This window comes from Myxocyprinus asiaticus, chromosome 20, assembly GCF_019703515.2.
Source record: "Myxocyprinus asiaticus isolate MX2 ecotype Aquarium Trade chromosome 20, UBuf_Myxa_2, whole genome shotgun sequence".
In the NCBI taxonomy this organism is placed as follows: Eukaryota; Metazoa; Chordata; class Actinopteri; order Cypriniformes; family Catostomidae; genus Myxocyprinus; species Myxocyprinus asiaticus.
Window position 1 is genome coordinate 29,960,039 of NC_059363.1, and position 24,999 is coordinate 29,985,037.

Here is a 24,999-nt window from a genome sequence, read left to right on the forward strand (position 1 = left end):
GTACTAAAAATCTTTGAACCAGCCAGGAATAAGGAATAAAAACTATACACCGATCAGCCACAACATTAAAACCACCTGCCTAATATTGTGTAGCTCCCCCTCGTGATGCCAAAACAGCACCAACCCACATCTCAGAACAGCATTCTGAGATTAAATTCTTCTCACCACAATTGTACAGAGCGGTTATCTGAGTTACCGTAGACTTTATCAGTTCGAACCAGTCTGGCCATTCTCTGTTGACCTCTCATCAACAAGGCGTTTCCGTCCACAGAACTGCCCCTCACTGGATGTTTTTTGTTTTAGGCACCATTCTGAGTAAATTCTAGAGACTGTTGTGTGTGAAAATCCCAGGAGATCAACAGTTACAGAAATACTCAAACCAGCCCATCTGGCACCAACAATCATCCATGCGATTATCTAATCAGCCAATTGTGTGGCAGCAGTGCATAAAATCATGCAGATATGGGTCAGGAGCTTCAGTTAGTGTTCACATCAATCATCAGAATGGGGGAAAATGTGATCTCAGTGATTTGGAGAGTGGCGTGATTGTTGGTGCCAGATGGGCTGGTTTGAGTATTTCTGTAACTGCTGATCTCCTGGGATTTTCACACACAACAGTCTCTAGAATTTACTCAGAATGGTGCCAAAAACAAAAAACATCAAGTGAGGGGCAGTTCTGTGGATGGAAATGCCTTGTTGATGAGAGAGGTCAACAGAGAATGGCCAGACTGGTTCGAACTGACAAAGTCTATGGTAACTCAGATAACCGCTCTGTACAATTGTGGTGAGAAGAATAGCATCTCAGGATCTTAGGCATCTCACAGTACGGATATTGCAATTTATTGCCCTGGCCACATCTCAGTCCTCATGCCTCCATGCAGCATGCCTAAGGCACGTTCATGCAGATGAGCAGGGACCCTGGGCATCTTTCTTTTGGTGTTTATCAGAGTCAGTAGAAAGGTCTATTTAGCTGTCACAATCACTGTGGTCATGTTATATGGGATTTAATATACTGTAATCAGATATAATTAGATTAAATTACATGAATTGTATGAAAAAATACCCCATCACCACATTTGTTTTACTGCGTTTTATTCATATTGTTTCTTGATAAAATACACTTTTCTTACAAGTGCTGATTACAAATACTATATTACATTCACTTTTATTATACATAAAATATTTTACTTCTGAAAACATAAAATATTACACACATTGTGGAAGCCACTCTAAAAAGACATTTTTTCTTTCATAAAACGTTCCAGGAATACCAACACCTCCGACACTACACTATAAGTCATCAAATGTCAGGGTTATTCAAAGGACAATATTGAATCATTAATCAAAAATCCAAGTGTTTTGTAAAATGTAACAAGGTTGTGGATAGAGTCAGTGGTAAGTCATGCATTGCAACTCTATCACAGAAAATGAAGGCAGTAAATAACTAATGACAGTTAAAAACTGCTTGTTTGCAGCTCTAATTGAAATATTTCAGAGAATTACAAGTTCATTCAACCAACAGGTTTTATAAATCAGTTCTAAGGCCTGGTATAAAGTATAACAGAGGTATCACAGTAATATTCAAGAGTCTCTTGTATGTGTATGTTTAAATGCTGCATATGTATATATAATGCAAATGAAAGCGACAGTTTAGAGAAACCCACTGACCTTTCCCCACGTAAGTAATTGAAAGCCACCTGAAAAAAAAACACACCCTCACACCCAAAGACATTCAGCACAACCCAACTACCGAGCTATAGTTTAAAGTTGATTCACATACAAACACTATAACCTGGTATATTTTTTTTCTGAAAGAAGTTAGTCTTTCACTAATCAATAAAGTGGACGGTATATGTCACACAGATATTATTAGTCAAATAAAAATCCACTGCGAGGGCATGTCAATGCATTGCAGGCAAGACTAGCCACAAAAAAATAATATAAAATAAAAGATCAACATACTCAAAGGAGCAGACTATTACAAGTGCCCTGGTATGAAAAAGTGTAAAAAGTTAAGGTACACCTTGGACAAAGGTACAACAAAATGGGACAGCCAATATAAAGATATAGTAAATACCCTGTTTCTTAAATGGTTTGTAAAATGATTTGTAAATAGATTTCTTATATTAAAATATATTACTTAAAATATATTACTTTGCTTAACTAGACATTAAAAACAAAATCTGATTATCTAGTCCCCATAAATTGACTTTGGTATATTACCAAGCAAATCTTATCTAAAATTCTCTTGTTTTGTTTGTTTTTGCCTGGGAGGCAGACAATAATAAAAAAAAGACTGATTCAAAGAAAACAATATGTTTATGCATATTGACTCGTTTCAAAATGGACCTGTTTAGCTGAATTGTTTTAGGACTTTGAGCGACAACATTTAATGTTGAAAACATGATTAAAATTATGATTGGTGTTTGACAGTTTTTCACAAATAAAAACCCTTGTAATCAGGCAATCGGATATGTTTAGGCAAGATACATGAAAGCTTTGCAGAAATCGATTTATCAGTACTCAAAGAAAGCCAATATTTACAATATAAAACAAAACAAAGCAAAATAAAAATCTTCATATTTTCCCTTCTGAATGTTTTACTTCATTGCACAAACAGGTTTGTTTTGTGTCTTCTGTTTTTTATCATTATTTTATTATTTTGATTTAACACAAAAGACTAAGATTATAGGGAATATATACTATTCCATTATGAGGCAATGTCAACTGGAGAGACGTCAACAACTCAAATGATTAGACATAGGCTACTGAAATTATTAAGACCTGGTTTTGCTTCAGAGAGGGTACAAGAGATTGATTAGATTAAGTGCTTCAACACTCAACCTTAAGAGTCATTTTAGGGCCTTCTGTATGTATAGATCATTTGCAATGTTTATTCAAGTCCTCTGCAGTATTTTCAACATTAAAAGTGCAACCCTAATAAATCTAATGTCAGATTTGTTTCTGAATTAAATGAGATGTTAGGGACCTTAATGCTGTTAATTTTATAAATATTGTAAATATACAAATTATTGCCATTATCAATCATCAATATAAGCATGTTCTTATATTCTTCTCTCTTCACAAAAACCCCACCAATGTAAGAGAAGTGCTAGCCTGTTAAAGTGGACAAAGCTTCCTTCTATCCTATTAAAACTTTTAACAGTACCATATAAGCCCAGTAACAAGGCAGGTTAATATATTAGGTTTACATATTCACAGTAATTCTGCAAAGTAACTGGTATTTCAGTTGTGTGGTTCTTTGCTTAAGTCACAAAGGCTTAAAACTAACCAACAATCAGCTTTGCAGGATAAGCAAATATTATTTGATGTTACATGTTACTAATCCAGCAAGATAGTGTGTACTGTGTGTAAAAGATATTCTTTAAAATCTGAGGGGCATAATAATGATTTTTACATCTACAAAAACAGTAGTACATTGATTTCAATTTCTAATATTGTTACAAAAATATAACCAAAAAAGAACAAGCATTAAATATTGCCACTATCGAATAGGAGTTTTGATTCTAAAACAAGGTGTGCACTGAGAGGAAGTATTACTCGTCATTGCACATATACATTCCTCATCTATTATCGTGCTAAATGTCTATGTGCTGTAAAGAAAAACTGTAACAGTACAATAGCCTGCCTCTCAAATGACAACAACAGGTTACCAGAGCACGATCATCACTGCTATACTGACAACAAACATCTGTTATCCCTAAATGCAGTGATTTAATATAAAGGTGAAGTGTGTAATTTCTGTGCCACTAGCGTCACCGAACGGAATTGTAAAAATAACTAGACTGTTACATATTATGAAAAAATTTAGTGGTGCTTGTTGTGGAAAACTCGTCACCACAAAGACCTCCACCTAGTGCCTCAGTATACTGCCCCAAGTCAAAAGAACCCACATGTCTCTACAAAGTTCTGTTGGCAAAATATTGCTGGGGCCCCCAGGAAGCCCAGTGACAAGGGCCTCATGTGTCCCACAAAGGGCATCAGTACACTGTCAAAAGTGCTCACTCGGGTCCTGGGAAGCTCAGCGAGTATTGACGCTGACTACCACCCCTAGAGTCACAAGTTCAAATCCAGGCGTGCTGAGTGACTCCAGCCAGGTCTCCTAAGCAACCAAATTGGCCCTGTTGCTAGGGAGGGTAGAGTCACATGGGGTAACCTCCTCGTGGTCACAATTAGTGGTTCTCATTCTCAATGGGGCGCGTGGTAAGTTGTGCGTGGATCGTGGACAGCAGCATCAGCCTCCACATGCGGAGTCTCCGTGGTGTCTTGCACAATGAGCCACATGATAAGATGTGTGGATTGACTGTCTCAGAAGCGGAGGCAACCGAGACTTGTCCTCTGCCACCCGGATTGAGGTGAGTAACCGCGCCACCATGAGGACCTACTAAGTAGTGGAAATTGGGCATTCCAAATTGGGAGAAAAAGGGGATAAAATAAAAAAAATTAAAAAAAAACAAAAAGTGCTCACTCAACATGTCTCTACAATGTTCTGGTGGCAAGATATTGCTGGGGCTCCCAAGGGCCCTCAATCGGCCTCATTCTACAAAAGGCCTCAGTACACTTCCCCAAGTCAAACGAGTCCACTCCCATGTTTCTTCTGGTGCCGAAATATGGGAGGGGCCCCAAAGAGCCCCCATGGGCCTTCAAGGGTCTTAGGGGGCCAACAAAGAACCTCAGTACACTGCTCAGAGTAAAACATGCCCACCCCCATATGTCAACGATGACCTGGTGTCAAAACATGGCTGGGTCATGTTGCTTTTCGGTTGCTAGGTTGCACTGGAGGGTTGCTAGGGCATGGCTAGGCAGTCGCTAGGGTGTTACTGAATGACTGCTTGCTAGCCTGAGTCAAACAAGCCCACCCCCAAATCTCTATGACATTCTGATTCAGAGATATGATCACTGTTCGCTTTTCAAAGTTAAGTCTATGGAACAGTTTTCAATGATGGGATGAGTCAGATGCCGAAATGGGGTTTATTAAATTGAGTTAGGGATAAGTCAAGCCCCAGACAAACGGCCATTGGTTAAACTAAAGTAACTATGTCAGGTTGGTCGGAATGCTCAAAATTGCCACAGATCCACAGTGTTTACACATCTCAGTGGAATTAACCTACGAATGGCTTACTTATGGTTGTCTCTGCATATCAAGCTGGGATAGAAGACATTTTTTACATGGAAATAATTACACACCTCACCTTTAATTCTCATTGTTGCAGTTTATCCCCTGTGTATATGACCATTATCGTACCACCAAACAGGAGACACATAGTTTGGATGGACCAATGCAATCATCGTGACAAAAGGCGCCACATCCCTTGCACATAATCATGGCCTTTAGTCGACAGTAGCACTTTGACTGGACATCCTCCATTCCAGATGTTTCTATGAAGGCTTGCTCGGGTGAGGTCTCGCCCTGATTGCTCTGATCCAGTAGGTGACCGGCAGGTATAGCAGTAACAGTGACGGAAAAAGACATCATACCTCCACCAGCAGCATCACTGTCACCACTGCAGGACACTGTAGGAGAGGTTGGAGTGTCAGCCATGCTGTGGTTTTGTGCATGAGGGACAGACATGCTGATGGTGCCACCGTACTGAGGGCCCATTATAAGTTCTTGTACATTATGAGATTTCTGAGACAGGTACATGCGTTGGTGACAGTCACTTAACTGATTTGGGTCTGTGTTACCCTGAGTTCTTGTGCATGTTTCTTTGGTTCTAGTGTTGATTTTTTCTTTGTTGGATAAACAGCTTAATGATGGAGAGTCAGACTTTATTTCAGAACAGGGTTGTGATGCCAAACCCTTATCTGGTTTTGTGATGCTATGCCCCTTCTGTTCCATTTTGACCCTTGAAGAATTCAGGTGTCCTTGAGAGGAGGTATGAGACCCTCCAACTGATTCTGCCCTTTCTTTCACATGCTCCACAACTTCCATTTTCTCTTTCTTCATTTCCTTTACGTTGGCAAAGGATGTGCTTGTATTACTAGATAGATGTGGCCATTTGCTGCTCTCAGATCCTCTACCATATGTGGAGACATTGAGGAGGTAGTGTCCTGTCATAGCTGGCTTGGACATCCTCTTCCGCCCAAAGATGCCTAGATGGAGACTCACCTGGTCCTGGCCGTACTCAAGTTGCCCTAATTGACAGGATTGAAATTGGGAGGATTGGTGGCTTAAGCTTGAATGTTTCGGCTCACATTTCGGCCTTAGTGGGTGGAGGATTGGGTCCTGAGTGCTTTTGACCAGCTTGTCTACACTTATCACAGATCTGAATTGCATCGTAGATGGACCAGCAAGAACTTGATGCCCAAACCTGCTGATATGTTCTTTGTTTGTAAGGTTTTCTTTTTTTAACCCAGCTGTTGTGGTGCCAAGGTTACCATCATCTCGGTCTGAAATGGCCACAGATTGAACCTCCATCTTGGCTAGTGGCTTTGGAAGGATCTTTTCAAGGGGAACATCTTTGCCCTGAAGAAGCTGGGTGACCAGAGGATTATTCGCTGGGATTAAAGAGCTAGGCTTGGTCACTGATGCTCCTGGCAAAGGTGTCTGTTGTGGTCTCTGGTTTTGTGCAATTACGTTTGAGACAGTCAGGTTTCCTGGCTGACTAATAGGTGTTAGCACCCCTCCACCACTGAGAAGGCTATGTTCATCCTTCACCGTTGGGTTCAATGTACACTGAGTGGTTTGGGACCCCATCAAAGAGCGATTGTCTTTTAAAAGAACTTGGCTTGCACTGAAGCCTTGAGCAAAACCAGTATCTGTGTGTCCAGTAAAACCTGAGGAAGAAGTTTGTGAAAGACCCACTGTGCCCTCAGGAGACCCAGAGCTCTGCTTTATGGGTGACACAGATTGATTTCTGCTGCTTGCTGATGAAAACTCCTCAGACAAAGACCGAGCTGGGGAGGGTGTGGAGGTTCCCCCAACTGAGCTGGCTCCCCTTGAGGAAGACAAACCAGCAGCAGCCGCTGCGGCACGCTGTGCCCGCGCTAACTGAGCTTTTGCCTTGATGTCAGCAAGAGTGCGAGCACCGGTACGACCAGGACGAATGCTAGGTGGTGTCAAGGGGACAGGAGTCCGTGGGGATACCGGCTCAATACCGGCAGGGGCAGAGAGAATTCGAGACACTGGGATCTGCACAGATTTAGAGAGAGTTTTAATGTTACTATAAGAGCTAAAATTCCACTGTAGTTTAATCACTTTTTTACAGATTTTTACATTTTCTTAAGAAAATATGAGTGGTGCTTGCCCATACAAAATTCGCCACCAAGATCCTAGAGTGCTGTGGGTGGTTGCCAGGGCATTGCTAGGGTGTTCTAGATGGTTTTTAGTTAAGTGGTTTATTATTGGTAGTTGCTTAATGGCCAAAGTAAAAAGAACCCACCCCCAAGTCTCAATTATATTCTGGTCCCTACATGTGGCTTGAGTTCCTCCTTCAATGTAAGTCTGTTTTGTTGTCACTTAAGCAAGTTATAGCGTTCACAAGGCAAAAATGGTAAGTTCAATCACTTAGAAATATAACTGCACACCTCTCCCCTACATGCCACACAATTTAAGGTATCATTCATGTCTGTAGCAAAGTGGTGTGGAACAAGTTATGTGGCAAAGTTTAATACTTGGGCAACATTTACCCCTGGTATTAAGAAGGTGATTCGTTTTAAACAGCATGACGCTAAAGAGATGTGTTAACAGTAACACACTCTAATCATGCAGTACCACACTGACCCTTGACCCTCTAAGCACACTCCCCCTGAAATCCAAATACAAGTGGTCAAAAGAGATGCACTGAGATGAATATTATGACCAGGTATAAACGGTGATGTGTCTCGCCTGTCCACTTTTGATTGGATTGCCCAAAATGCATCTTAATACCAGGTGTAAACAGGGTCTTAGGCTTATGGGTTTAGCACAAGCAAGTATGAGCAAGCACCTCTAAAATAAGAACTAAACATAAAACATACTTTGAGAGGAGGTACTCTCTGTTCTACTGTTTCTTTAGCTTTCACTGGGGATGACACATCTTGTGTAGTGACACGGGGCTTCTTCTCTGTTCTGAGCTCAGTATCCTGTTCACTGGAGACCTTCCTCTTCAGGTGCTCAGATGTGACAGCAAATATTGGAGACCCAGCTTGATTCCTCTCTGTTAATGCCTGTTCAACCTCAGCCACAGGGATTTCAATTTTAGTCAGCTGTGTTTCCTTTATTTTCAAAAAAGTGACCATTGCTTCCGAAGGTGCTATTGGGTTCTTACACTTGATCTCAATTTCCAGTGCTCTTTCATTGTCTGGTTTGGGCTCCACTGTTTTCTGAACAGGCGACTCTGCAATCAATTCTTCCGGTGCTTCATTCCTTGTATCTAAGGACAACTGTGGCTGTTCTGGAGCTGGAAGTTTGATTGGCTCTTCAGGGGTAGGATGTGTTACTACTGGTTTTACATCTCTGGATCTCAACTCCATGTGGCTAACCTCTATCACTTGATGTACCTTCTGTGACTCTTTAACGATCTCTGGCTTGTCTGGCTGCGCTTTGCTTTTAGCTGGTTCAGGATTGTCAACAGCATCTGTCAATTCTCTGGATTCCTCTGTACTTAGGCCAGAGCTGGAATGAAAAACAGGCAGAGACAAAAAAAAAATTAAAAAAAGACTCCATAAAATATAGCATATGATGCATAAAGCGAACGGCCTACTAACTTTTCCATCAGTTTTCAAGTGTTAAGGCCATGTCACACTGAAAGCGTAATGAAAAGAAGAGACGAATCACTGACAAATGGCCCATTCACACCAAAACCGTCGCAAATCTTTACAACATCCACACCTTTACAATAGATGGTGATGATCGACAGTCAATTCTACTTCAGTACTCTGGTAAGTTCACAGGTCGACCCTCCGCCTATCACGGATGAGAAGAAGAACTACTTGACAAGTTTGAAAAACAATCATGGAATCACAGTACAAAAGACAAGCAAGCGAGTTCTCTAGCGAGCTGCTAGATGATTTGCTGTTGTTGGTGATTTGTTCAATGAGAAAGAAAAATATTCGAGACACTTATCAAACTATTTCAATTCACATGCTGGACAAGTTGACTGGTCATGTATACACCACAGTCTGAGGGTTGATAGAAAGAAAGAATCAAGTTTAAATATAATACTAACTGTTAAAACAAATGTTGTCAATTGGAACAATACTTACATGTTACTGCCATGCACTTCTACTTAGTGTTATTTACATTTGTTAAAATCACTGCGTGTTTTAACTGTTCAGTTACGAATTAAACTGAATGATATCTAAATGCTCCAAGACTCTGCATTATGCGAGCAATAATAATCAAATCTCAACCAACAAAACCCATAGTTTGACCAATTATTAGATATTTCAAAACTGTTCACGACAGTACAGCTTTTAAACGACTGACGATAGCGGAGCAATAACGATTAGATAATTTTGTAAAGAAATCGCCACGTCTTTGGTATACAAATGCACTTTGATAGAAAGACAAATATGCATCTATGGAGTTCATTAATTAGTCACAGCAACATATTTGGTGAGGAAAGGCCAAGTATGATCCATGAAATTGTTTATTAAAGTGATACAAAGTCAAAAATTGATAAAGACAATCCACTTCATCGCTGCGGGACAAAGAAAAAAAAAATCGACACACTCGGCGTAAAAAAAAAAAAAAAAAAAAAAAAAAAAAAACTGGCTTTGTTGCCGCACAAGTGTTCACTCTCGGTGCGAAAGGCGCCATAGGAATCCATTTTTGTATTAAAAATGTTAATGTCATGAGAGAAATTGTGGTGAAAATTGGCCTTCAGGAACGTTAAAGGCCCTAACAACTCTGTACGGCTGTATAGTATGTACTCTGTCTGGGAACATTAAATAGGATAGAATTTTATATTGGCTGTTGATGGACGGGCGCTCATAGCCTTGGAAGTGACCAATGAGCTCCAGGCAGGAGTACAATGCACTTGTGTAACTATGGTCTGGTCCAAACTTTTCAGCTTCTTTCTCTTTTCCTCAGCAAATGCAAAGGCATTTAGTGCAAATGCAAAAGCAAGATTTTTGTCCATTATGATTATGTTCCGTAGTTTCACACTGACATGGTAATACATGACGTGGAGTCAGTGAGATATGTCAAAAGCACTTGCTTAATTTGAAGCGGTCTTAATTTTAAGACTGTGTTTACACCTGGTATTAAGATGCGCTTCAGGAGATCAATCACAAGTGGTCAGCGTTAAATACATGTGTAAACGGGGTGCAAAACGTTTTGTGATCGGATCCCAAAAACCACATACAGAGGTAGTCAAAAATGCATGTGACCACATCGCATTTGAGGTGTAAACACTTATCTGTCCTAAATGCGTCGTGAACAGCAGCAATGCACTACCCTTCACCTGTCAATCAACTTATGCACTAAAACAAGAGTTTCAAATTTGCCAGTTATGATCGGCTTTAAAAGGAAAGCGTCCTTTATTTGTCTTTGATAACTTTTCCGTGGTTTATTATCATGCAGTAACACAATGAAATAGGGATTATTGTGTGTCGTCATGAAACAGAGACACTCCCCTCGAAATCTGAACACAAGTGGTCACAGGAGATGCATTTGAGCGACCAGTTTTAAACAGCAATGTGTCTCACCTAAACACATGTGAAGAGATCACTCTAGGTGCATCTTAATACCAGGTGTAAATGGGGTCTAAGAGTGTGATAGATCCACAAGTAAGGAGTGGCAAGATTTCAGCAATAGCAGTCGATAGTTGTAAAATCCACAACCATTATTGAAGTGTTTCAAGTTGGTTAGTGGGCAGCTTGCTTAACCTAGACCATGCACTTTCTGATTTGTTCTCAGTAATTTCCATAAGGTGACTTACTGTTCACCATAGTAGCTCTCAAAGAAATGCTCTTTCCAATGCTCCACCTTCTTTTCCTTATCAATTTCCTGTCGCATTCTCAGTCTCAGCTCAGGGGTGAAGTCACCTGAGATTAAAAAGTAGTCTTGCATAAGTCACACACAAATTGCATATACATCTACTTATTAAAGGTGCAGGTTTTGTGTAATTTGGTATACAAAATGTACAGTTCTTTAAAAAAAAAAATTAAAGTGATGTACACTCACATCAAATTCGAAGACTCCAGTCATACCAGAGGCTAGAAAAGCTGATTTATTCTAGAGAGATCACCTACCGTATACGGTATTTCAAAGAAAATTGCATTGGCAACCAAAAACTTTTGCTTTTGCATGATGCTGCATCCACACCAATAAGTTTCAGTTTAAAGTCTAAAAATACAGTCAAATCAGCGAGTGAACCATACAAAAATTACTTAGTGCACCTTTAAGTTTATTTTAATACTATTTAGACATGAGGACAACAACATACCCTCTGCCAGCCTCTCCTTCCAAGATTGTGCAGCAGATGTGAAGAACTCATTGTTCAAGGCAGAACTGGTCACCTTCAATGCCCCATCCATACTAGCCTGTAACAAAGAGTGAGCACTCAGCATCATACCTGTAATTCAATTCATCAATAACAATCAACTGTTGAATAGCCACAAAATAATATGTCGAACAAAGCAGGATTCTTCTGCATTTTGATACCTGCTGGTCAACCTCTGGCAGCATCTTCAGAAGTTTCTGCTGGCATTCTGTAGGCAACATTGAGAACGTGTGCTTGTTGATTAGTGCTCGCAGGTTGGTGTTGACAAGGATGGAGTCTGGTGTCTCAACATCTATCTCACACTTTGAACGCCTCAGTTGTCCTGCAAATCAAGGGTGCTGGGATCAGTTACGGCATCTCATTCGCTGACATAAATGACATCGATCAGTGAAAATACTCACTGGCATTGAGCCGACTGGAGCGCTGAGACACCTTCCGGGCTCCAGCCGTGTGGCACACATCTGCTTTGACAGATGAGGATGAGCTGGAGGTAGAGTTCTGTGGACTGGCAGGGCAACGCTCTGTCTGTTTTAGTTCCCAAGCTACAATAGACAAGATATATATTATACTTCTATTGTATGTATATGAATATACAGTAACAGTCAAAAGTTTAGACACACTTGACTGAATGTATGTTTCTCCTGATTTTAAAGACCTTTTGGCGCTATTTCCACCTAGTATTAAGATGCTGTTCGGTGATACAATCACATGTGATCAGCCGTACAGGTATTCCTATCCATCTCAAATGAGTCTCCTGTGACCACTTGTGTTTGGATTTTGAGGTAAGGGTCTCTGATTTCATTGATGACAACTGCAAAAAAATTCTGGACAGTCAAAGAAAGCACGAAAAAACCAGTGCCCTGTTTCTCCCAGATGCAGCTGATATTTGATCCATGCACAAGCACATCATTTCGAGTAGAATTCTCCATTATTTTAGTATTAACCTGAGCTTCAGATGTGTGTGCTTGTCAACTGTGTCTCTTCATGTTGATATCAGACACACAGAAGATCATCCATGAAGTTCATCTGCTTGTGTATATATTCGCTTCCTCAAATTTTCTGATTGGACGGTTATTTCAAACATAACCACACAAAACCGGCAAAGTTTAAACTCTTGTTTTAGTGCAGCTATTCTTTGACAGGTGAGGGGTGGTGCTTCGCTGCTGTCTGGGATGCATTCAGGACAGATAAGCGTTTACACCTCAAATGAGATGCGTTTCAGTGCTCAGACCACAAAAACGTTTTGGACCCTGTTTCCACTTGTGATCGGATCACCAAAAATGCAGCTTAATACCAGGTGGAAACAGGACATTTGATCAACTGTTAAAGCACATCCTTAAATTTCGTTTGTAGACAAATATATTGTGGAAGATAGAGCAGAACCTTGCTAAAAGCCAGTTTATGTCACAGCAATGTTACATGATTTGCTACTTGCTATTGCCAGTAAGAGGCAGGTAGCATTAGGGGAGGGGGCATTTTCATTCAATGCATTGGGACACGTCCATGAGTGCAACTTTTGTTCCATTTTCCTGAAAGATAATTTTCTGCTAAAAATATAAGTACACTAGCTAACAGACATAGACTACAAGCCACAATTCCAATTCTGATTTAAGGGAATTTTTTGAGAAAGAAAAAAAACAAAAAACTTTTTTTTAAATGCATGAGTTCAACGGCAGAGTGAAGGGAACGCAGCCAAAACGTGTCCAGCATACATGGGAACTACTTAAAAGCATCTAAAATGGCCACCTCATGAAACTGATTGAAAGTGTTGTCATCTTTGAAGTCACTAGGTAATTTCCATACCTCAATTCATGTTATTTCATAGTTTTGATGACTTAATTCTAAATGTGGAAATTATTAAAAAAAAAGAATAATAAATTAACAGTAGGTGTGTCCAAACTTTTGACTGGCACTGTGCATGCTTTTGCAGCTTTTATTTATTATTTTATTTATTTATGATATAATCTTGCATGTACATGATTTGAAGGAGGATGAATCACGAGTCATGTCTTTGACAGTCTTGAGAAGCAGCCGTGGGCTGGAGGTTGTGGGGATTCCACACTGTCTCCGCTGACTCCTCTGCTGCTGCTGTTTCAGTGCCTAGAAGAATTTCCATAAATCCACCAATTACATACCATAGGACACTGCTATGTCGCCAACTTAGAAGACGACTGCTAGCTCAAATATTGAATCATCAAACAGAGATTAAAGAATGTTCTGGGTTCATTACAAGTTAAGCTCAGTCGACAGCATTTGTGGCACAGTGTTGATTACCACAAAAAATAGAGGTTACAGAGAAGGCACTTACAATGCAAGTGATGCAAAATACATAGTGTTTCAAAAGAATAGCTACAAGACGTAAGGTAATACATGCTAACATGATTTTACAGGCATTATGGAGTTTTACCAGATTACAGGATTTACTGCCGCAATATCGCTTTGACAACGAAGTTTTATTATTGGATAGAACTTCACACAGAAAAGGTTAGTAAGCGATTTTATGACACTATGGCTTTACTTTTGTGTATTTTAGCGTTTATGGACATGTCCCATTCACTTCCAATCTAAGTGCCCTACTGTAACCGTGGTTTTTTTTATAAACGAGAGATGAGTCGAAATTCTTTTTTTGAGGTAATCAACATATGCCACAAATGTACAGTAGTTGTTATTTATACCATGATACTGGTTTAACAACCAGTAATACGAGATTTGAATTTAGGGTTAGGTACCTGTTTGAGGGCCTTCTTGCTATGTTTCTGTGATGGGGAGATGAGTTTGCTGCTGGACACTGATGGAGATGAGCAGCGTGACTGTGGTGAGGGTGGCTGAGACTGTAGTTTCGTCGGTACTGAGATTCACACAAGAAAAATGCATTGGGTCCATGTTTGCAGAAATTCAACTGGAATTTATTGTAAGCACAATGTGTGTAATCAGTGTGTCTATAATAGCTTGCATCTTGCCATAATTAACTACAAAAATATCTGAGACATAAACAAATAGAGTGCAAGGCCCTCAACATATTCAAACTACTGCATGCTGTATATTGAACTCTTCAATATGTTGTTTATAGAGCAAAAAACAAGCCTGTATTGAATCAGAACCTTTAACAATGTAAGCACAGTGTATTTCACTCTAGCATGAAAATACAGTCATCCAAGCAAGTTTATAAAAGATAACAAATGTATTTTCACAAGATAATTACTTGATCAAACTAATCAACTAACTAGCTATCATGAATTTTATGTTGCCACTGCAATGATTATTTTCTGGTCTTTGCAGAGTTTGTTTCTGCCTCTATGACACAACAATTCTTAATGTTTTCAACACTACATCAAGACGAAAGTCTTACAGTCTTGGTTCTGCAAAAATTCACTCGGTTCAAGTGCATTATTCTCAAATATTTATTTAAAAAGTTTCTGCAAGATGGCTTGGGGTAAAGCCTGCGTTTGGCTAGACAGCTTCACACTGCTCTCACATATATGAGGAAGAAAAAATGTCCTGTTCAAAGGATGTTTTGCATTCAAATAAAAATATGGTTCTAAAGGGGCACAGCTCATCTTAATGGTGAGGTAATATGCATATACTGTATATGAGCCAACATATGACTTGACATTCATGCTTCAGCATGAAGGCAGTATAGTATATGCCCAGCAGTGCAATATACAAGTCATGATTTTTAACAGGGACCATGAGACAAGAAGTAGACCGATATATCGGTTTTACCGATTAATCGGTGCCGATAGTTGCTTTTTGTAACTATTGGTTATCTGTAAAAATCTATGCCGAAATTTGCAGATATTTTATTTATTTTTATTTTTATTTTTTCCTTGTTACTCTGTAGATGGCACTGGAGGATTCTACAGTTAAAACAGCTTGATTCTTCGGAATAACAGTGGCCTCTAGAAAAACAATCATGTGGGGGTTTGTTGTATCTTAACCTTTTTGTATTATTGACGAAATTCATCCATATTTTTATCCTCACTTCATTGCATATATTGGCATTTTGATAAGATAACCAAGGGTATGCAAAGAAAAAATACGTCTATACGGAAATGCCCCGTCAGCACATATATTGTGTCTCCAACTTCATATCTTGTTAATAATAATAGGCTAAACCTTTTTCCTCATTAAACTTCATCTGGTGAAATACATACAGTATATACAAAACCCTTCATCTGATGAATACATAGGATAGAACAAGCTTAATTTGGTAAATAATTAATTATGGAGCATTGTAACAGAGCCAATTTTGGTTAAACAATAAAAAGCATCTGGATTGCATTCATTTTGGATTCTTGTAGGCTCAATGTCTGTGCCTGACATAGTAAGGAAAGACTAAGAAAATTATTCAACATTCTATAAATAATTAATCAGTTATCTGCATTTTCCACCACCTTAGTTATCGGTATCGGCAAAATCAACTATCGGTCAACCTCTACATGAGACCAAATTTACATACTTATTTTTATAGATACAAATTTATATTCCTTGTCATTTTTAAATCGATATATCGGCCAGGTTGATTAATCAGACTATATTAAGCCATTTTGAGATGATCGGCATGTGGCAATAACTGTGAGTGATTAGCCAATTAACAGAAGTGGTAATTCTACCAAGTATCAGTTCTAAAATCTGCAGATTGTCTTGTCAGTGGATAATGAACATTCTGTTTTTTCAAATATTTTTTGGTGAATTTTGAGTAAATGTTGTGTAAAATTAATGCAAATAATACATTTAAATAAATTGTAAAATAAAATAAAAATAATAATAAAAAAATTAACTGTATAATGTACTATATATCAGCCACTCTGCTCTCTTGATATTGGTATAAGCAATATCAATCGCCCATTTATTAATATCAATCATAAAATCTATTTTGTAGCCAATTTGATAAGGCATAACAAACACAAATACTTTTACTTTGTGTGAATGTCCCAGGATATCATAATGGACATCAACTCATAAAATAACAAAAAGCTTCAAATGTTCTCCTATCTTGCAATAGGCACAATCAGAACAATAATAAAAAAAAAAACATACATAACTTATATCCTTCCATTTTCCTCGCATGTATTTAGTAAGGATTTCTCATCTAGCCTCCTCATCCAGTTAACTGTTGACTATGTTTTTTTTGTCATTTGTAAATAGCAAGGTTCTCCCACTTTTTGACCAATTAATTCCCATGACTTTTCCATGACCTTTCCAGTTGTTTGTGAAAAATGAATAAGGATTCTTAAAAAATATTTCTAATTCAGATCGATTTGCATTCAGAATGACTTATGAACTGGTTTGACCAATTCACTGAAAATTCCACTCAAAAGAACAATCCACTCGCATATCGGACATCACTATGGCTTGCGAACAATGTTGTATTTTACACTAGAGCAGTTTTTAGCCTATTAAACAACTAGAGGAAATTCTGACCGTGATTTTCAAAGAGATTTCCAGGCCTTGAAAACACCATTTTTAAAATTCCCTGATATTTCCCGATTATCTGTGGGAACACTGAAATACATATACAAGAGTAAATGCATACTGGACTTAAAGGGACGGTTCACCCAAAAATTAAGTCATAATTGGCCTTTTGCACTCTTCCATGTTTCTCGCTTCCGGGGGTGCTCCTCGCAGGGTAAGCTTACTTCCAGTATCAACAACGGCCATTGAAACGTGAGCAAGATCTGCTGAAATCAAAGTCTTCACACAAATTAAACAGCATTTAAATGTTTGATATGACTTTTTGCTTTGTTGCTTACTCTTCAGAACTCTAATTACGAGCTTGATTATGGTAAAAGAACGTGACTGAATCCAACATATTTAGGGAGAAATTCGAGCTGCTACAAGCCCTAGACTACACCGATTATAAATAGCTTGTGAATTCGCTCTCATTTTATTCTCTGTGTCTGTTTGGTTCGGCACCGCATTATCGCAAGGGAAAACAGCACATTGTGTGTGAAAATAATCATCAGCAGCAGCTCCTCTCCCTGTACAGCTCCAGAATGAGAAGCAGCGCGTCTGATTGCTCGCACCATGGACACTTTCATAAACTTCTGTCATCTCTCTCTCCGTTATTTCATCTCATTCACATGCTTCTGACACCATCATAAAATCGAGTGCGATAAAGTTAATGTTCGAGTCGACATTCGGTATAATATTCATTAAACTCTGTGCTTTTCACATCATGAAGACAAACCAACTCAGATATACAGGTACATCTGCCCTTTTTATAGCACATGGCTCAAATGTCAAAATAAGATTTGTTTTAATTATCATTTTATCATCCGTAAATAAAGAAGAATGGAACCATGACTGAAATGTTCAGGAAAAACATCAATTTTGTGACAGTTTCTTCATGAAAATTTATATATATATATATGTATATATATATTTTTTTTTCTATAAATGAAGCTAATATTCTTACTCTGTTCAACTGTAATGGCTCTTATGGCTGCTCATCATCATCTTAAAGTCTGTAAACCTGCACTGTAATATTCAATGTTGTGCTTATGCCATGTTATATACAGGTTGTCGTTTTAATTAGTATTAAATACATTGTTTATTGCACAGTTCCTTATTGCTGTCTGTTGATCTTTTACTGGGATGGCGGAGTTAATGTACATTGTATATAATATATGAAAATAGGTAAACACATTTTATACGGGACAAGATGACTTGGTTTCATTACTAAATTTGATTATTTATACTTTTAAAAACTGTGTTTAATATTTTTGGGAGTTCCATATGAGGTTCAGTTTGACATTCAGTTTGTATTTTTGCATCTGTGGTGGGAATATATTTAGCTTTTTAAAATGTATTTCCCATGATACGGTGATGAGAGGAGGGGAAATGGTTGAATGAATGTTCCTGCTGAGACGGTAGCTGGCGAAGAAACCATCACAGCGCTGCATTTCAGCACATAAACTCAAAAGAGACTGCGGCCTGAACAGCCAAATCAGTGGGGAAAAGATGATAAATCATTTCTTTGTATATTATGTTGTGACTTGTTGGAAAACAAACCATACGGAAGTGTAAGTAAACTAAAGCAATAGCCGCAAACCAATAGCGGAAGTAGCTTTACCCTGCGGTGACGTAGTTTCCAATTCTTGTGAAAAAGGCTAATTCATTCACATTTGTTGTTTCAGAACTACATGACTTTCTTCCGTGGAACACAAAAGTAGATATTAGTCAGAATGTTGGGCACTGATAACCTCACCATTCACTTTCATTGCATACAGACTGAGACTAGCATTCGGCCTTACATCTGTTTTGTTCCATAAAAGAAAGTAAGTCATACAGGTTTGGAACAACATTAGCGTGAGTAAATGATGACAGAATTTTCATTTTTGGGTGAATTAACCTTTTAAGTTTGGCCAATAAGAGTTGTAGATTTGCCAGTACTGCCGTAAGAAAGTGTGCTACCTCTCCTCTTCCACCTTCCTCTGTGGCCATCTTTGCTGTTGGTGGTGGTGCTGTTATTTTCTGTGCATCGTGTATCAGACATGTTATCACTGCTGTCCTCTGAGGCCTCTTCTGACAGCTCCTTCACCACATCTGCAATGTCCTTCTGCTCACAAGCAAACACAAACCATATGCATCAGTGGCTGCATACACAAAAAGACCCAATACTAATTTCCAAGCAGGCCCACAACCCAACTGAATCTAATCAAAGTGTTAGAATGGTTATTAATACATAGTATAGATTAATAGAACCATACAGAGCATATTTAAATGTTCAAATAAAAAAGGCTTTCATCTAATCACTGACAAGTGTGGACTATTATGACAACATTTAAGGTGCACTCAGAAGTTTTTTTGTTTATGTTGTCTTTAACTTACACTGACACCTAGTGGTGTGGATGCAGCATAATTTAAACGCAATAATTTTACGTTTTTGATGCCACTGTGGAAATTCACTATTCACAGTCAGCCATGATTACTAAAATTGAGCGAGTAGTATTAAGTTGGTCATGTGATCCTAACATGGCAACCCCCATGAGGAGACCCTCTACATGTAGAATAAAACAGCTTTTATAAGGCTACTGATAAGACTGGAGACTCAATCTCAGGTGAGTGCTCATGATTTTATACATATGTTTCAAAATTACTATTCATTTCTTTTGGAGTAAAACAAATATTTAATGAGGAAAAAAATTACAGAGTGCACCTTTAAGTAATCATAAATTATATATACAATTATCGGTACAGTAAAATTCCATTGTGTTATACAGCATAACCCTCTGAACTTTAGAAACCACACAAAGCAAAGGAAAACATGTGCTCAGGCTTAGCATCTGTTAGAAACCTTGGCTGTAGCTATGGCATTATTCATGGGTCATTACTTGCTTAAAAAAAAAAAAAAACATAAGGGTGAGTAGATTTTCGTTTTTGTGTGAACTATTCCTTTAAGTATATTTTCCAACCTTCAGTGTATAGACTCCCATTCGACCAGGGACTTTATAGAAGATCCCTTCCTCTCCACGTGAGTTTGTATGGAGCATGGCATTGAGACAGGCAAGAGGGGAAGTCCCACTGAATAATGAAAAATCAGCAAGTTTAATCACTGTCTCCACTTTAACACAACTGAAAAACTGCATCAGATGATCATAGTTCACTGATCTTTTTACAGCAATTCATTAAACTTCGTGAGAATACATTTAAATAAATAACAAATATTGGAAACATGCTCCATTACTAAAGATCTGACAGAATATGGTCTAACGTTTTTTAAATATTCAGATAAAATTTTTTTTAATCTTACATAATCAACATAATAAAGGTTTAATTTGCAAGGGGTGCAGTAGTTAAGTTTAATTTCGCAGGCATTAAAAAATAATTAATTTAGCAAAAAGTACATGCAGAAGTGCTGTAAGGTTTTTTTTGGTTGTTTTTTTTTTAAATACCGTGCATACAATGACCCTACTACCTGAAAGATTTCACTGAAATGGGGAGGTCTAATTCAGTGGTTGAAGGTAGTAAAACGAAGTTAGTAAAACAAAAAAGGAAATCGCTTACAATTTAACACATTTAAGTACTTTTTTCCAGAATATGATTGTGGTTTTATCTTGATATCTTTTGCTACCTACTGAGAAGTAATTGTTCAGTATATTTGCATTCTTTTAAGACACTTTAAGATGAAAATGTATGCAAAGGAAATTAATATGTAAAATAAACGTAAGGACATAAAATGTTTATTAGAATTTGCACGTGAATGGGAGTTTTTCCTTATAATTTGAGAATCAAAATTATAATGATATGCTTTTGTCTATAATTTCTCTAACTAATATTACAGAATGCAGTATAGTAAGATAATAAAACAGCCTTAAAGGAATAGTTTACCACAAAATGAAAATTCTGTTATAATTTATTCATCCTCATGTCATTCCAAACCCATATGACTTTCTTATGTGGAACACAAAAAGAGATGTTTTAATGAATATAGCAAGCTGTCAATTTTTCAGTGACAATTTGATGTCCATTGCGCATTCACGAGCGCTATGAGAGCTTGTTCACAGTGGCACGCATGTTCACTCTTGCGTTGAACTTGTAATGTCTTTAACAAAGTGAGGCACTACTCACTGCCACTGTATTGAAACGATGGCCCACGATATTCATTAAAACTTCACCTTTTCTGTTCTGCATTAGAAACAAAGACATCTGGGTTTTGAACACCATGAGAGTGAGTAAATAATGACAGAATTTTCATTTCTGGGTGAACTATTCCTTTAAGAAGGCTCAAAAAAGGGGTCACGTATTCAGTACATGAAATATTATGGAGAATCTTCAAACGGAAGCAATACTGGTAATAGCGAAACCAGCCACTTGATATTTGAGAGAAGAAGCACTATGGTTAAAGCAATGGCCATAGGTCCACGCTCTTGGAGTTTAAGAGTCCCTTGCATGCTGTGTCAACTGATGACAGGTGAATAACATGCACAGGGATTGTCTAGTGGATTATAGTTAGTTGGGGGTTGGGGTATACTACTGTACTGTACAGTATAATCTTACCTTCTGGAAGATAACAGAGAAATGAAAAAAAAAAAGAAATGTGATTATTAGATATGTGGGCGCAATAAATTGGCAAATAAATTGAGACAATTAAAACAAAACAAAGAAATGCATATGATGCGGTACAGTTCAGGGCTTGGCTGCATAATCTGAACTGGAGATAATAAAGTGTTTTTGATAAAGAATCAGTACAAGTGGACGAACATCTGGAGAATGACCTCACCTTATCTCCTTGAGTCGTTCTCTCTGAATCACTTGTAGGATCTCTTTATGACTCATCGGTGTGTTGGGGTACTTTTCCAACACCTGTGAATAGTATTACGGGAACATGCGAACAAGTCAGTGGTGACTCACACTACAGCAGCAACCACAAAGAAAGTAGAAGAAATGATGGTCTTTTTAAAAGCAGCTTGGTTAGATGGCAGTGCCTTGGAGTTCTTTTATTTGTTGACCTCAATGTAGCAGAAAACCCTGTAATTAAAAGATTTTGATTGATGGTTTATCAATATGGGTTTTTATTATGGTTGATGCTGATACTGATATCTCTGGAAAGAAGGGAGGCCAGTGGCCAATATAATGCAGATCTATAAAACTATTTAATTAAAAGCAAATAAGCAGAATTGTATTTATTTACTTTTTTAAACAATATTAACACAAAACTAAAAATATGCACTATCCATCCAGACAAGGCTGTTATTACATTTTGGAACTGATACTAGGCCGAAAGACAACTTAATTGGCGAATCGGGCACAGTTATCAGACAATAAATTGGACAGCCACTACTTTTGACTAGAAACCACCCTTTAGTTTGGGTTAGTTATTTTAGTTTGGGTTAGTTTGGATGAGATACCCACTACTCTCTTAAACCACTCAAGAAAATCAAGATATTTCTGAGAGTGAAGTTATGTATAAAACAGATCTCTCACCTTATTTTATTATTATTGTTGTTAATATTTTTTCATCAGAAGATTCTAAAATGTATCTGTATGAAATGTGCAGCATAAACAAGCAAATATCTGCAGATGCATTTGCATGATTAGCATGCAATGAGATGTTCACTTTGCATTGTTGTGTCTCAGGAGTTTTGGAAATGCAGACAGACTCCAGACATTCCAGAGATCTGTGGCTTTTAGCCACACATGAATTCAGCTGCTGCATCAAGACCCAGGAGCAGTTTTCTCCCTGCTGTTTCTGGGTGATGACATGATCTCACATCCTGCATTCATTTCATTCATCCTGAATTTTTCTTCAGGGATCAACAAAGCACATTTATCAGTTCTGTCATCTTTAGCTTGAATGAAACTCAGTTTATTGTGATGCATATACAGTGGCCACAAAAAGTTTTTGAACATGATCCCATTTCATATGCAACCAAAATATCAATCCAAGTGGCATCTGCAAACAATTTATGCTAGACCTTCTCAGAACTAATCCACTTAACTCATTTAAACCCTAGAACGCATATATAACTTCACTCACCTTAAATGCATATGTGGGTCAAAAAAGACCCAGGTGAAATGTAGATGCTTTTTCTTTATAAAACGACATATTTTTTCAAGGAAAATTAACTCTAATGATAATTTTATTGGTGATTTAAATTTTTAAATAGTAGATATACCTTTTATTAAATTCTGAAGAGTTTCAGACACATTGAAAATGGAGTAGGAGTGTAAAGAAAGCCTGTATAACTAATATGGGCAATTTGTTGCTGTATTTGTTGTTCAGAGGGGTGAGGCATACTGAAAAAAGAAAAGTTGCAAGTTCATATTTTTAAAAAAAATATTCAACTAAACTTTTTAAAAGTTAGTTCACATGATAGAAGACACCTACCTAAATTGAGGAATACTGTATTTGGAGTGGCAGATCAAAAGACTACTTCATGTAAAAATAGAAGTTGAGTTTAAAAACGAGACACTCGGTCATTTTTTACCCACATATGGGTTGTGGGGTTAAATGGATGTGTGAAGTTACCCTGAAGTTTACACAGGTGTAGTTAATCACATTAACTATGGATATAATCTACTAACCCCGACAGCATATGTACATCTCAAAGATATCTGTTCAAGGGCGTTTCATCTGTAAACATCACATTCTATTTAATATCAGATAAACATATTTAAAAAAAGAGCACATTTACATACATTCTAAATCATAAATGTCTCAAAGACATCTGCTGAATGTCTTTTTGACATCCGTGAGGAAAAGTTTTATAGCCGTATTGAAGATGAACAAACACTTGAAAAAATAAAATCTGTCTTCCAGATGAAAACACATGTCAAATAGATGTCTGGGTGATGTACGTGTGCTATCAGGTTAAGTTTGAAAAACAAAAAGTGCCCAAATACTGTAGTCCAACACATATTGTTATATCATTTAATGCCTAACAAACATGTGTGTGTGAGACATATTTTGCTAAAAATTGCTTGCACAATCTCTCTTTAAAATAAATAAGTTTGAATGAACTATGCATGAATAAATTGACATCTTTTTAATCGTCCACATTTATTAGTCTTTTTTTCTTACCATGGTAAAGATGCAAAACATGAAACTGTGAATATTGTATGTGGAGCGCAAAGAGCATAGATTTGTCTTGAACATTGGGAATTGCAGCATGAAGCATTTACACGTTACATACTTTTTTGATTGTTGGCGGGGGTTACCCCCCCCCCCCCCCTTTCAATCTATCGCTTAGATATCGCTGAACAAATATACTGTTCAGATACAGTGTGTCCTCGTGTGCTATTGCATGCAGCAAACTCTACATGCAGCGTGAAGTGATGAAAACAGCTGTGCGGAGAGTCTGACTGAATTAAACATAAATGAACACGGGCGTCGTAACAGCGGCGAAAGTAAACAAGCGCCGCAAACACAGTTCTATTCCGACAGTTTACAGCAGTTGCGACAGTTTACAGCAAAAAGCAAACAAAAAAACAAAAACAAAAAAACAGTCGATTTCAAAGTAATAATCATATTAAAGTGCCCTCGCTGGGTTAAAAAGGAAATACTGTCTTGATTGGGATTTACGTGAGCTAAGCTAACAGGCTAACCATGGAAGTGTCACTAGTAGTCAACATGAGCGCGCTAAGCTGAGAACACGCACGTCATAATACAGTCTTTCCATCAGAAAGTTACTAATGGTACGTAATTATCCAGGAACGCGTTCAATGTGCGCGTTATGTCATTCTTTAAAGTGTGCGGATCTAAATACACTTTTGTAGCCCCAGCTGATACCAGGCCCCGAAATGCATACGTAATACTTCGCCTACAACAGCGGGTCATGAACTCATAAACACAGTTGTACAAGTGTGAACACAGGGCGAAAACAAGCCAAACAAACGCTAAAGAAGTCTTTCGTTTTACCGTTTTGGCGGCCTCTGCCCACGTCCTCCCCTTTTTCTTCTTCTGTCTTTCTCTCATGTCTGCGGTCGGTCGCGGAAAATCGACCCGTTTTCAAATGTTCTGTAGAAAGTGTTGTTGCTTTAGTTACCGTGCAAGACCGACCATCTCTGCCATATTGGGTTTTACTGTAAGAGACATGTCATGTGA

General features: G+C 38.0%; 1 protein-coding gene across 2 annotated transcripts; it reads right to left on the reverse strand.

The window, feature by feature from the left end:
* Positions 1-1,605: 1,605 nt before the first annotated feature.
* LOC127411301 (putative Polycomb group protein ASXL2) lies at positions 1,606-24,999 on the reverse strand. 2 transcript variants are annotated; one of them, XM_051646778.1, is made up of 12 exons: positions 24,814-24,999; positions 21,676-21,758; positions 19,868-19,976; positions 18,867-19,011; positions 14,180-14,298; positions 13,427-13,550; positions 11,852-11,992; positions 11,612-11,772; positions 11,394-11,490; positions 10,887-10,992; positions 7,981-8,617; positions 1,606-7,153 (listed from the first exon to the last, which is right to left on the reverse strand). In XM_051646778.1, exons 1-12 carry the CDS (start codon positions 24,868-24,870, stop codon positions 5,258-5,260), a joined length of 3,675 nt encoding a protein of 1,224 aa, XP_051502738.1. In that variant the 5' UTR covers positions 24,871-24,999; the 3' UTR covers positions 1,606-5,257. The 2 variants fall into 2 exon arrangements, with proteins under 2 accessions (XP_051502738.1, XP_051502739.1); XM_051646779.1 differs by lacking the exons at positions 19,868-19,976; positions 24,814-24,999.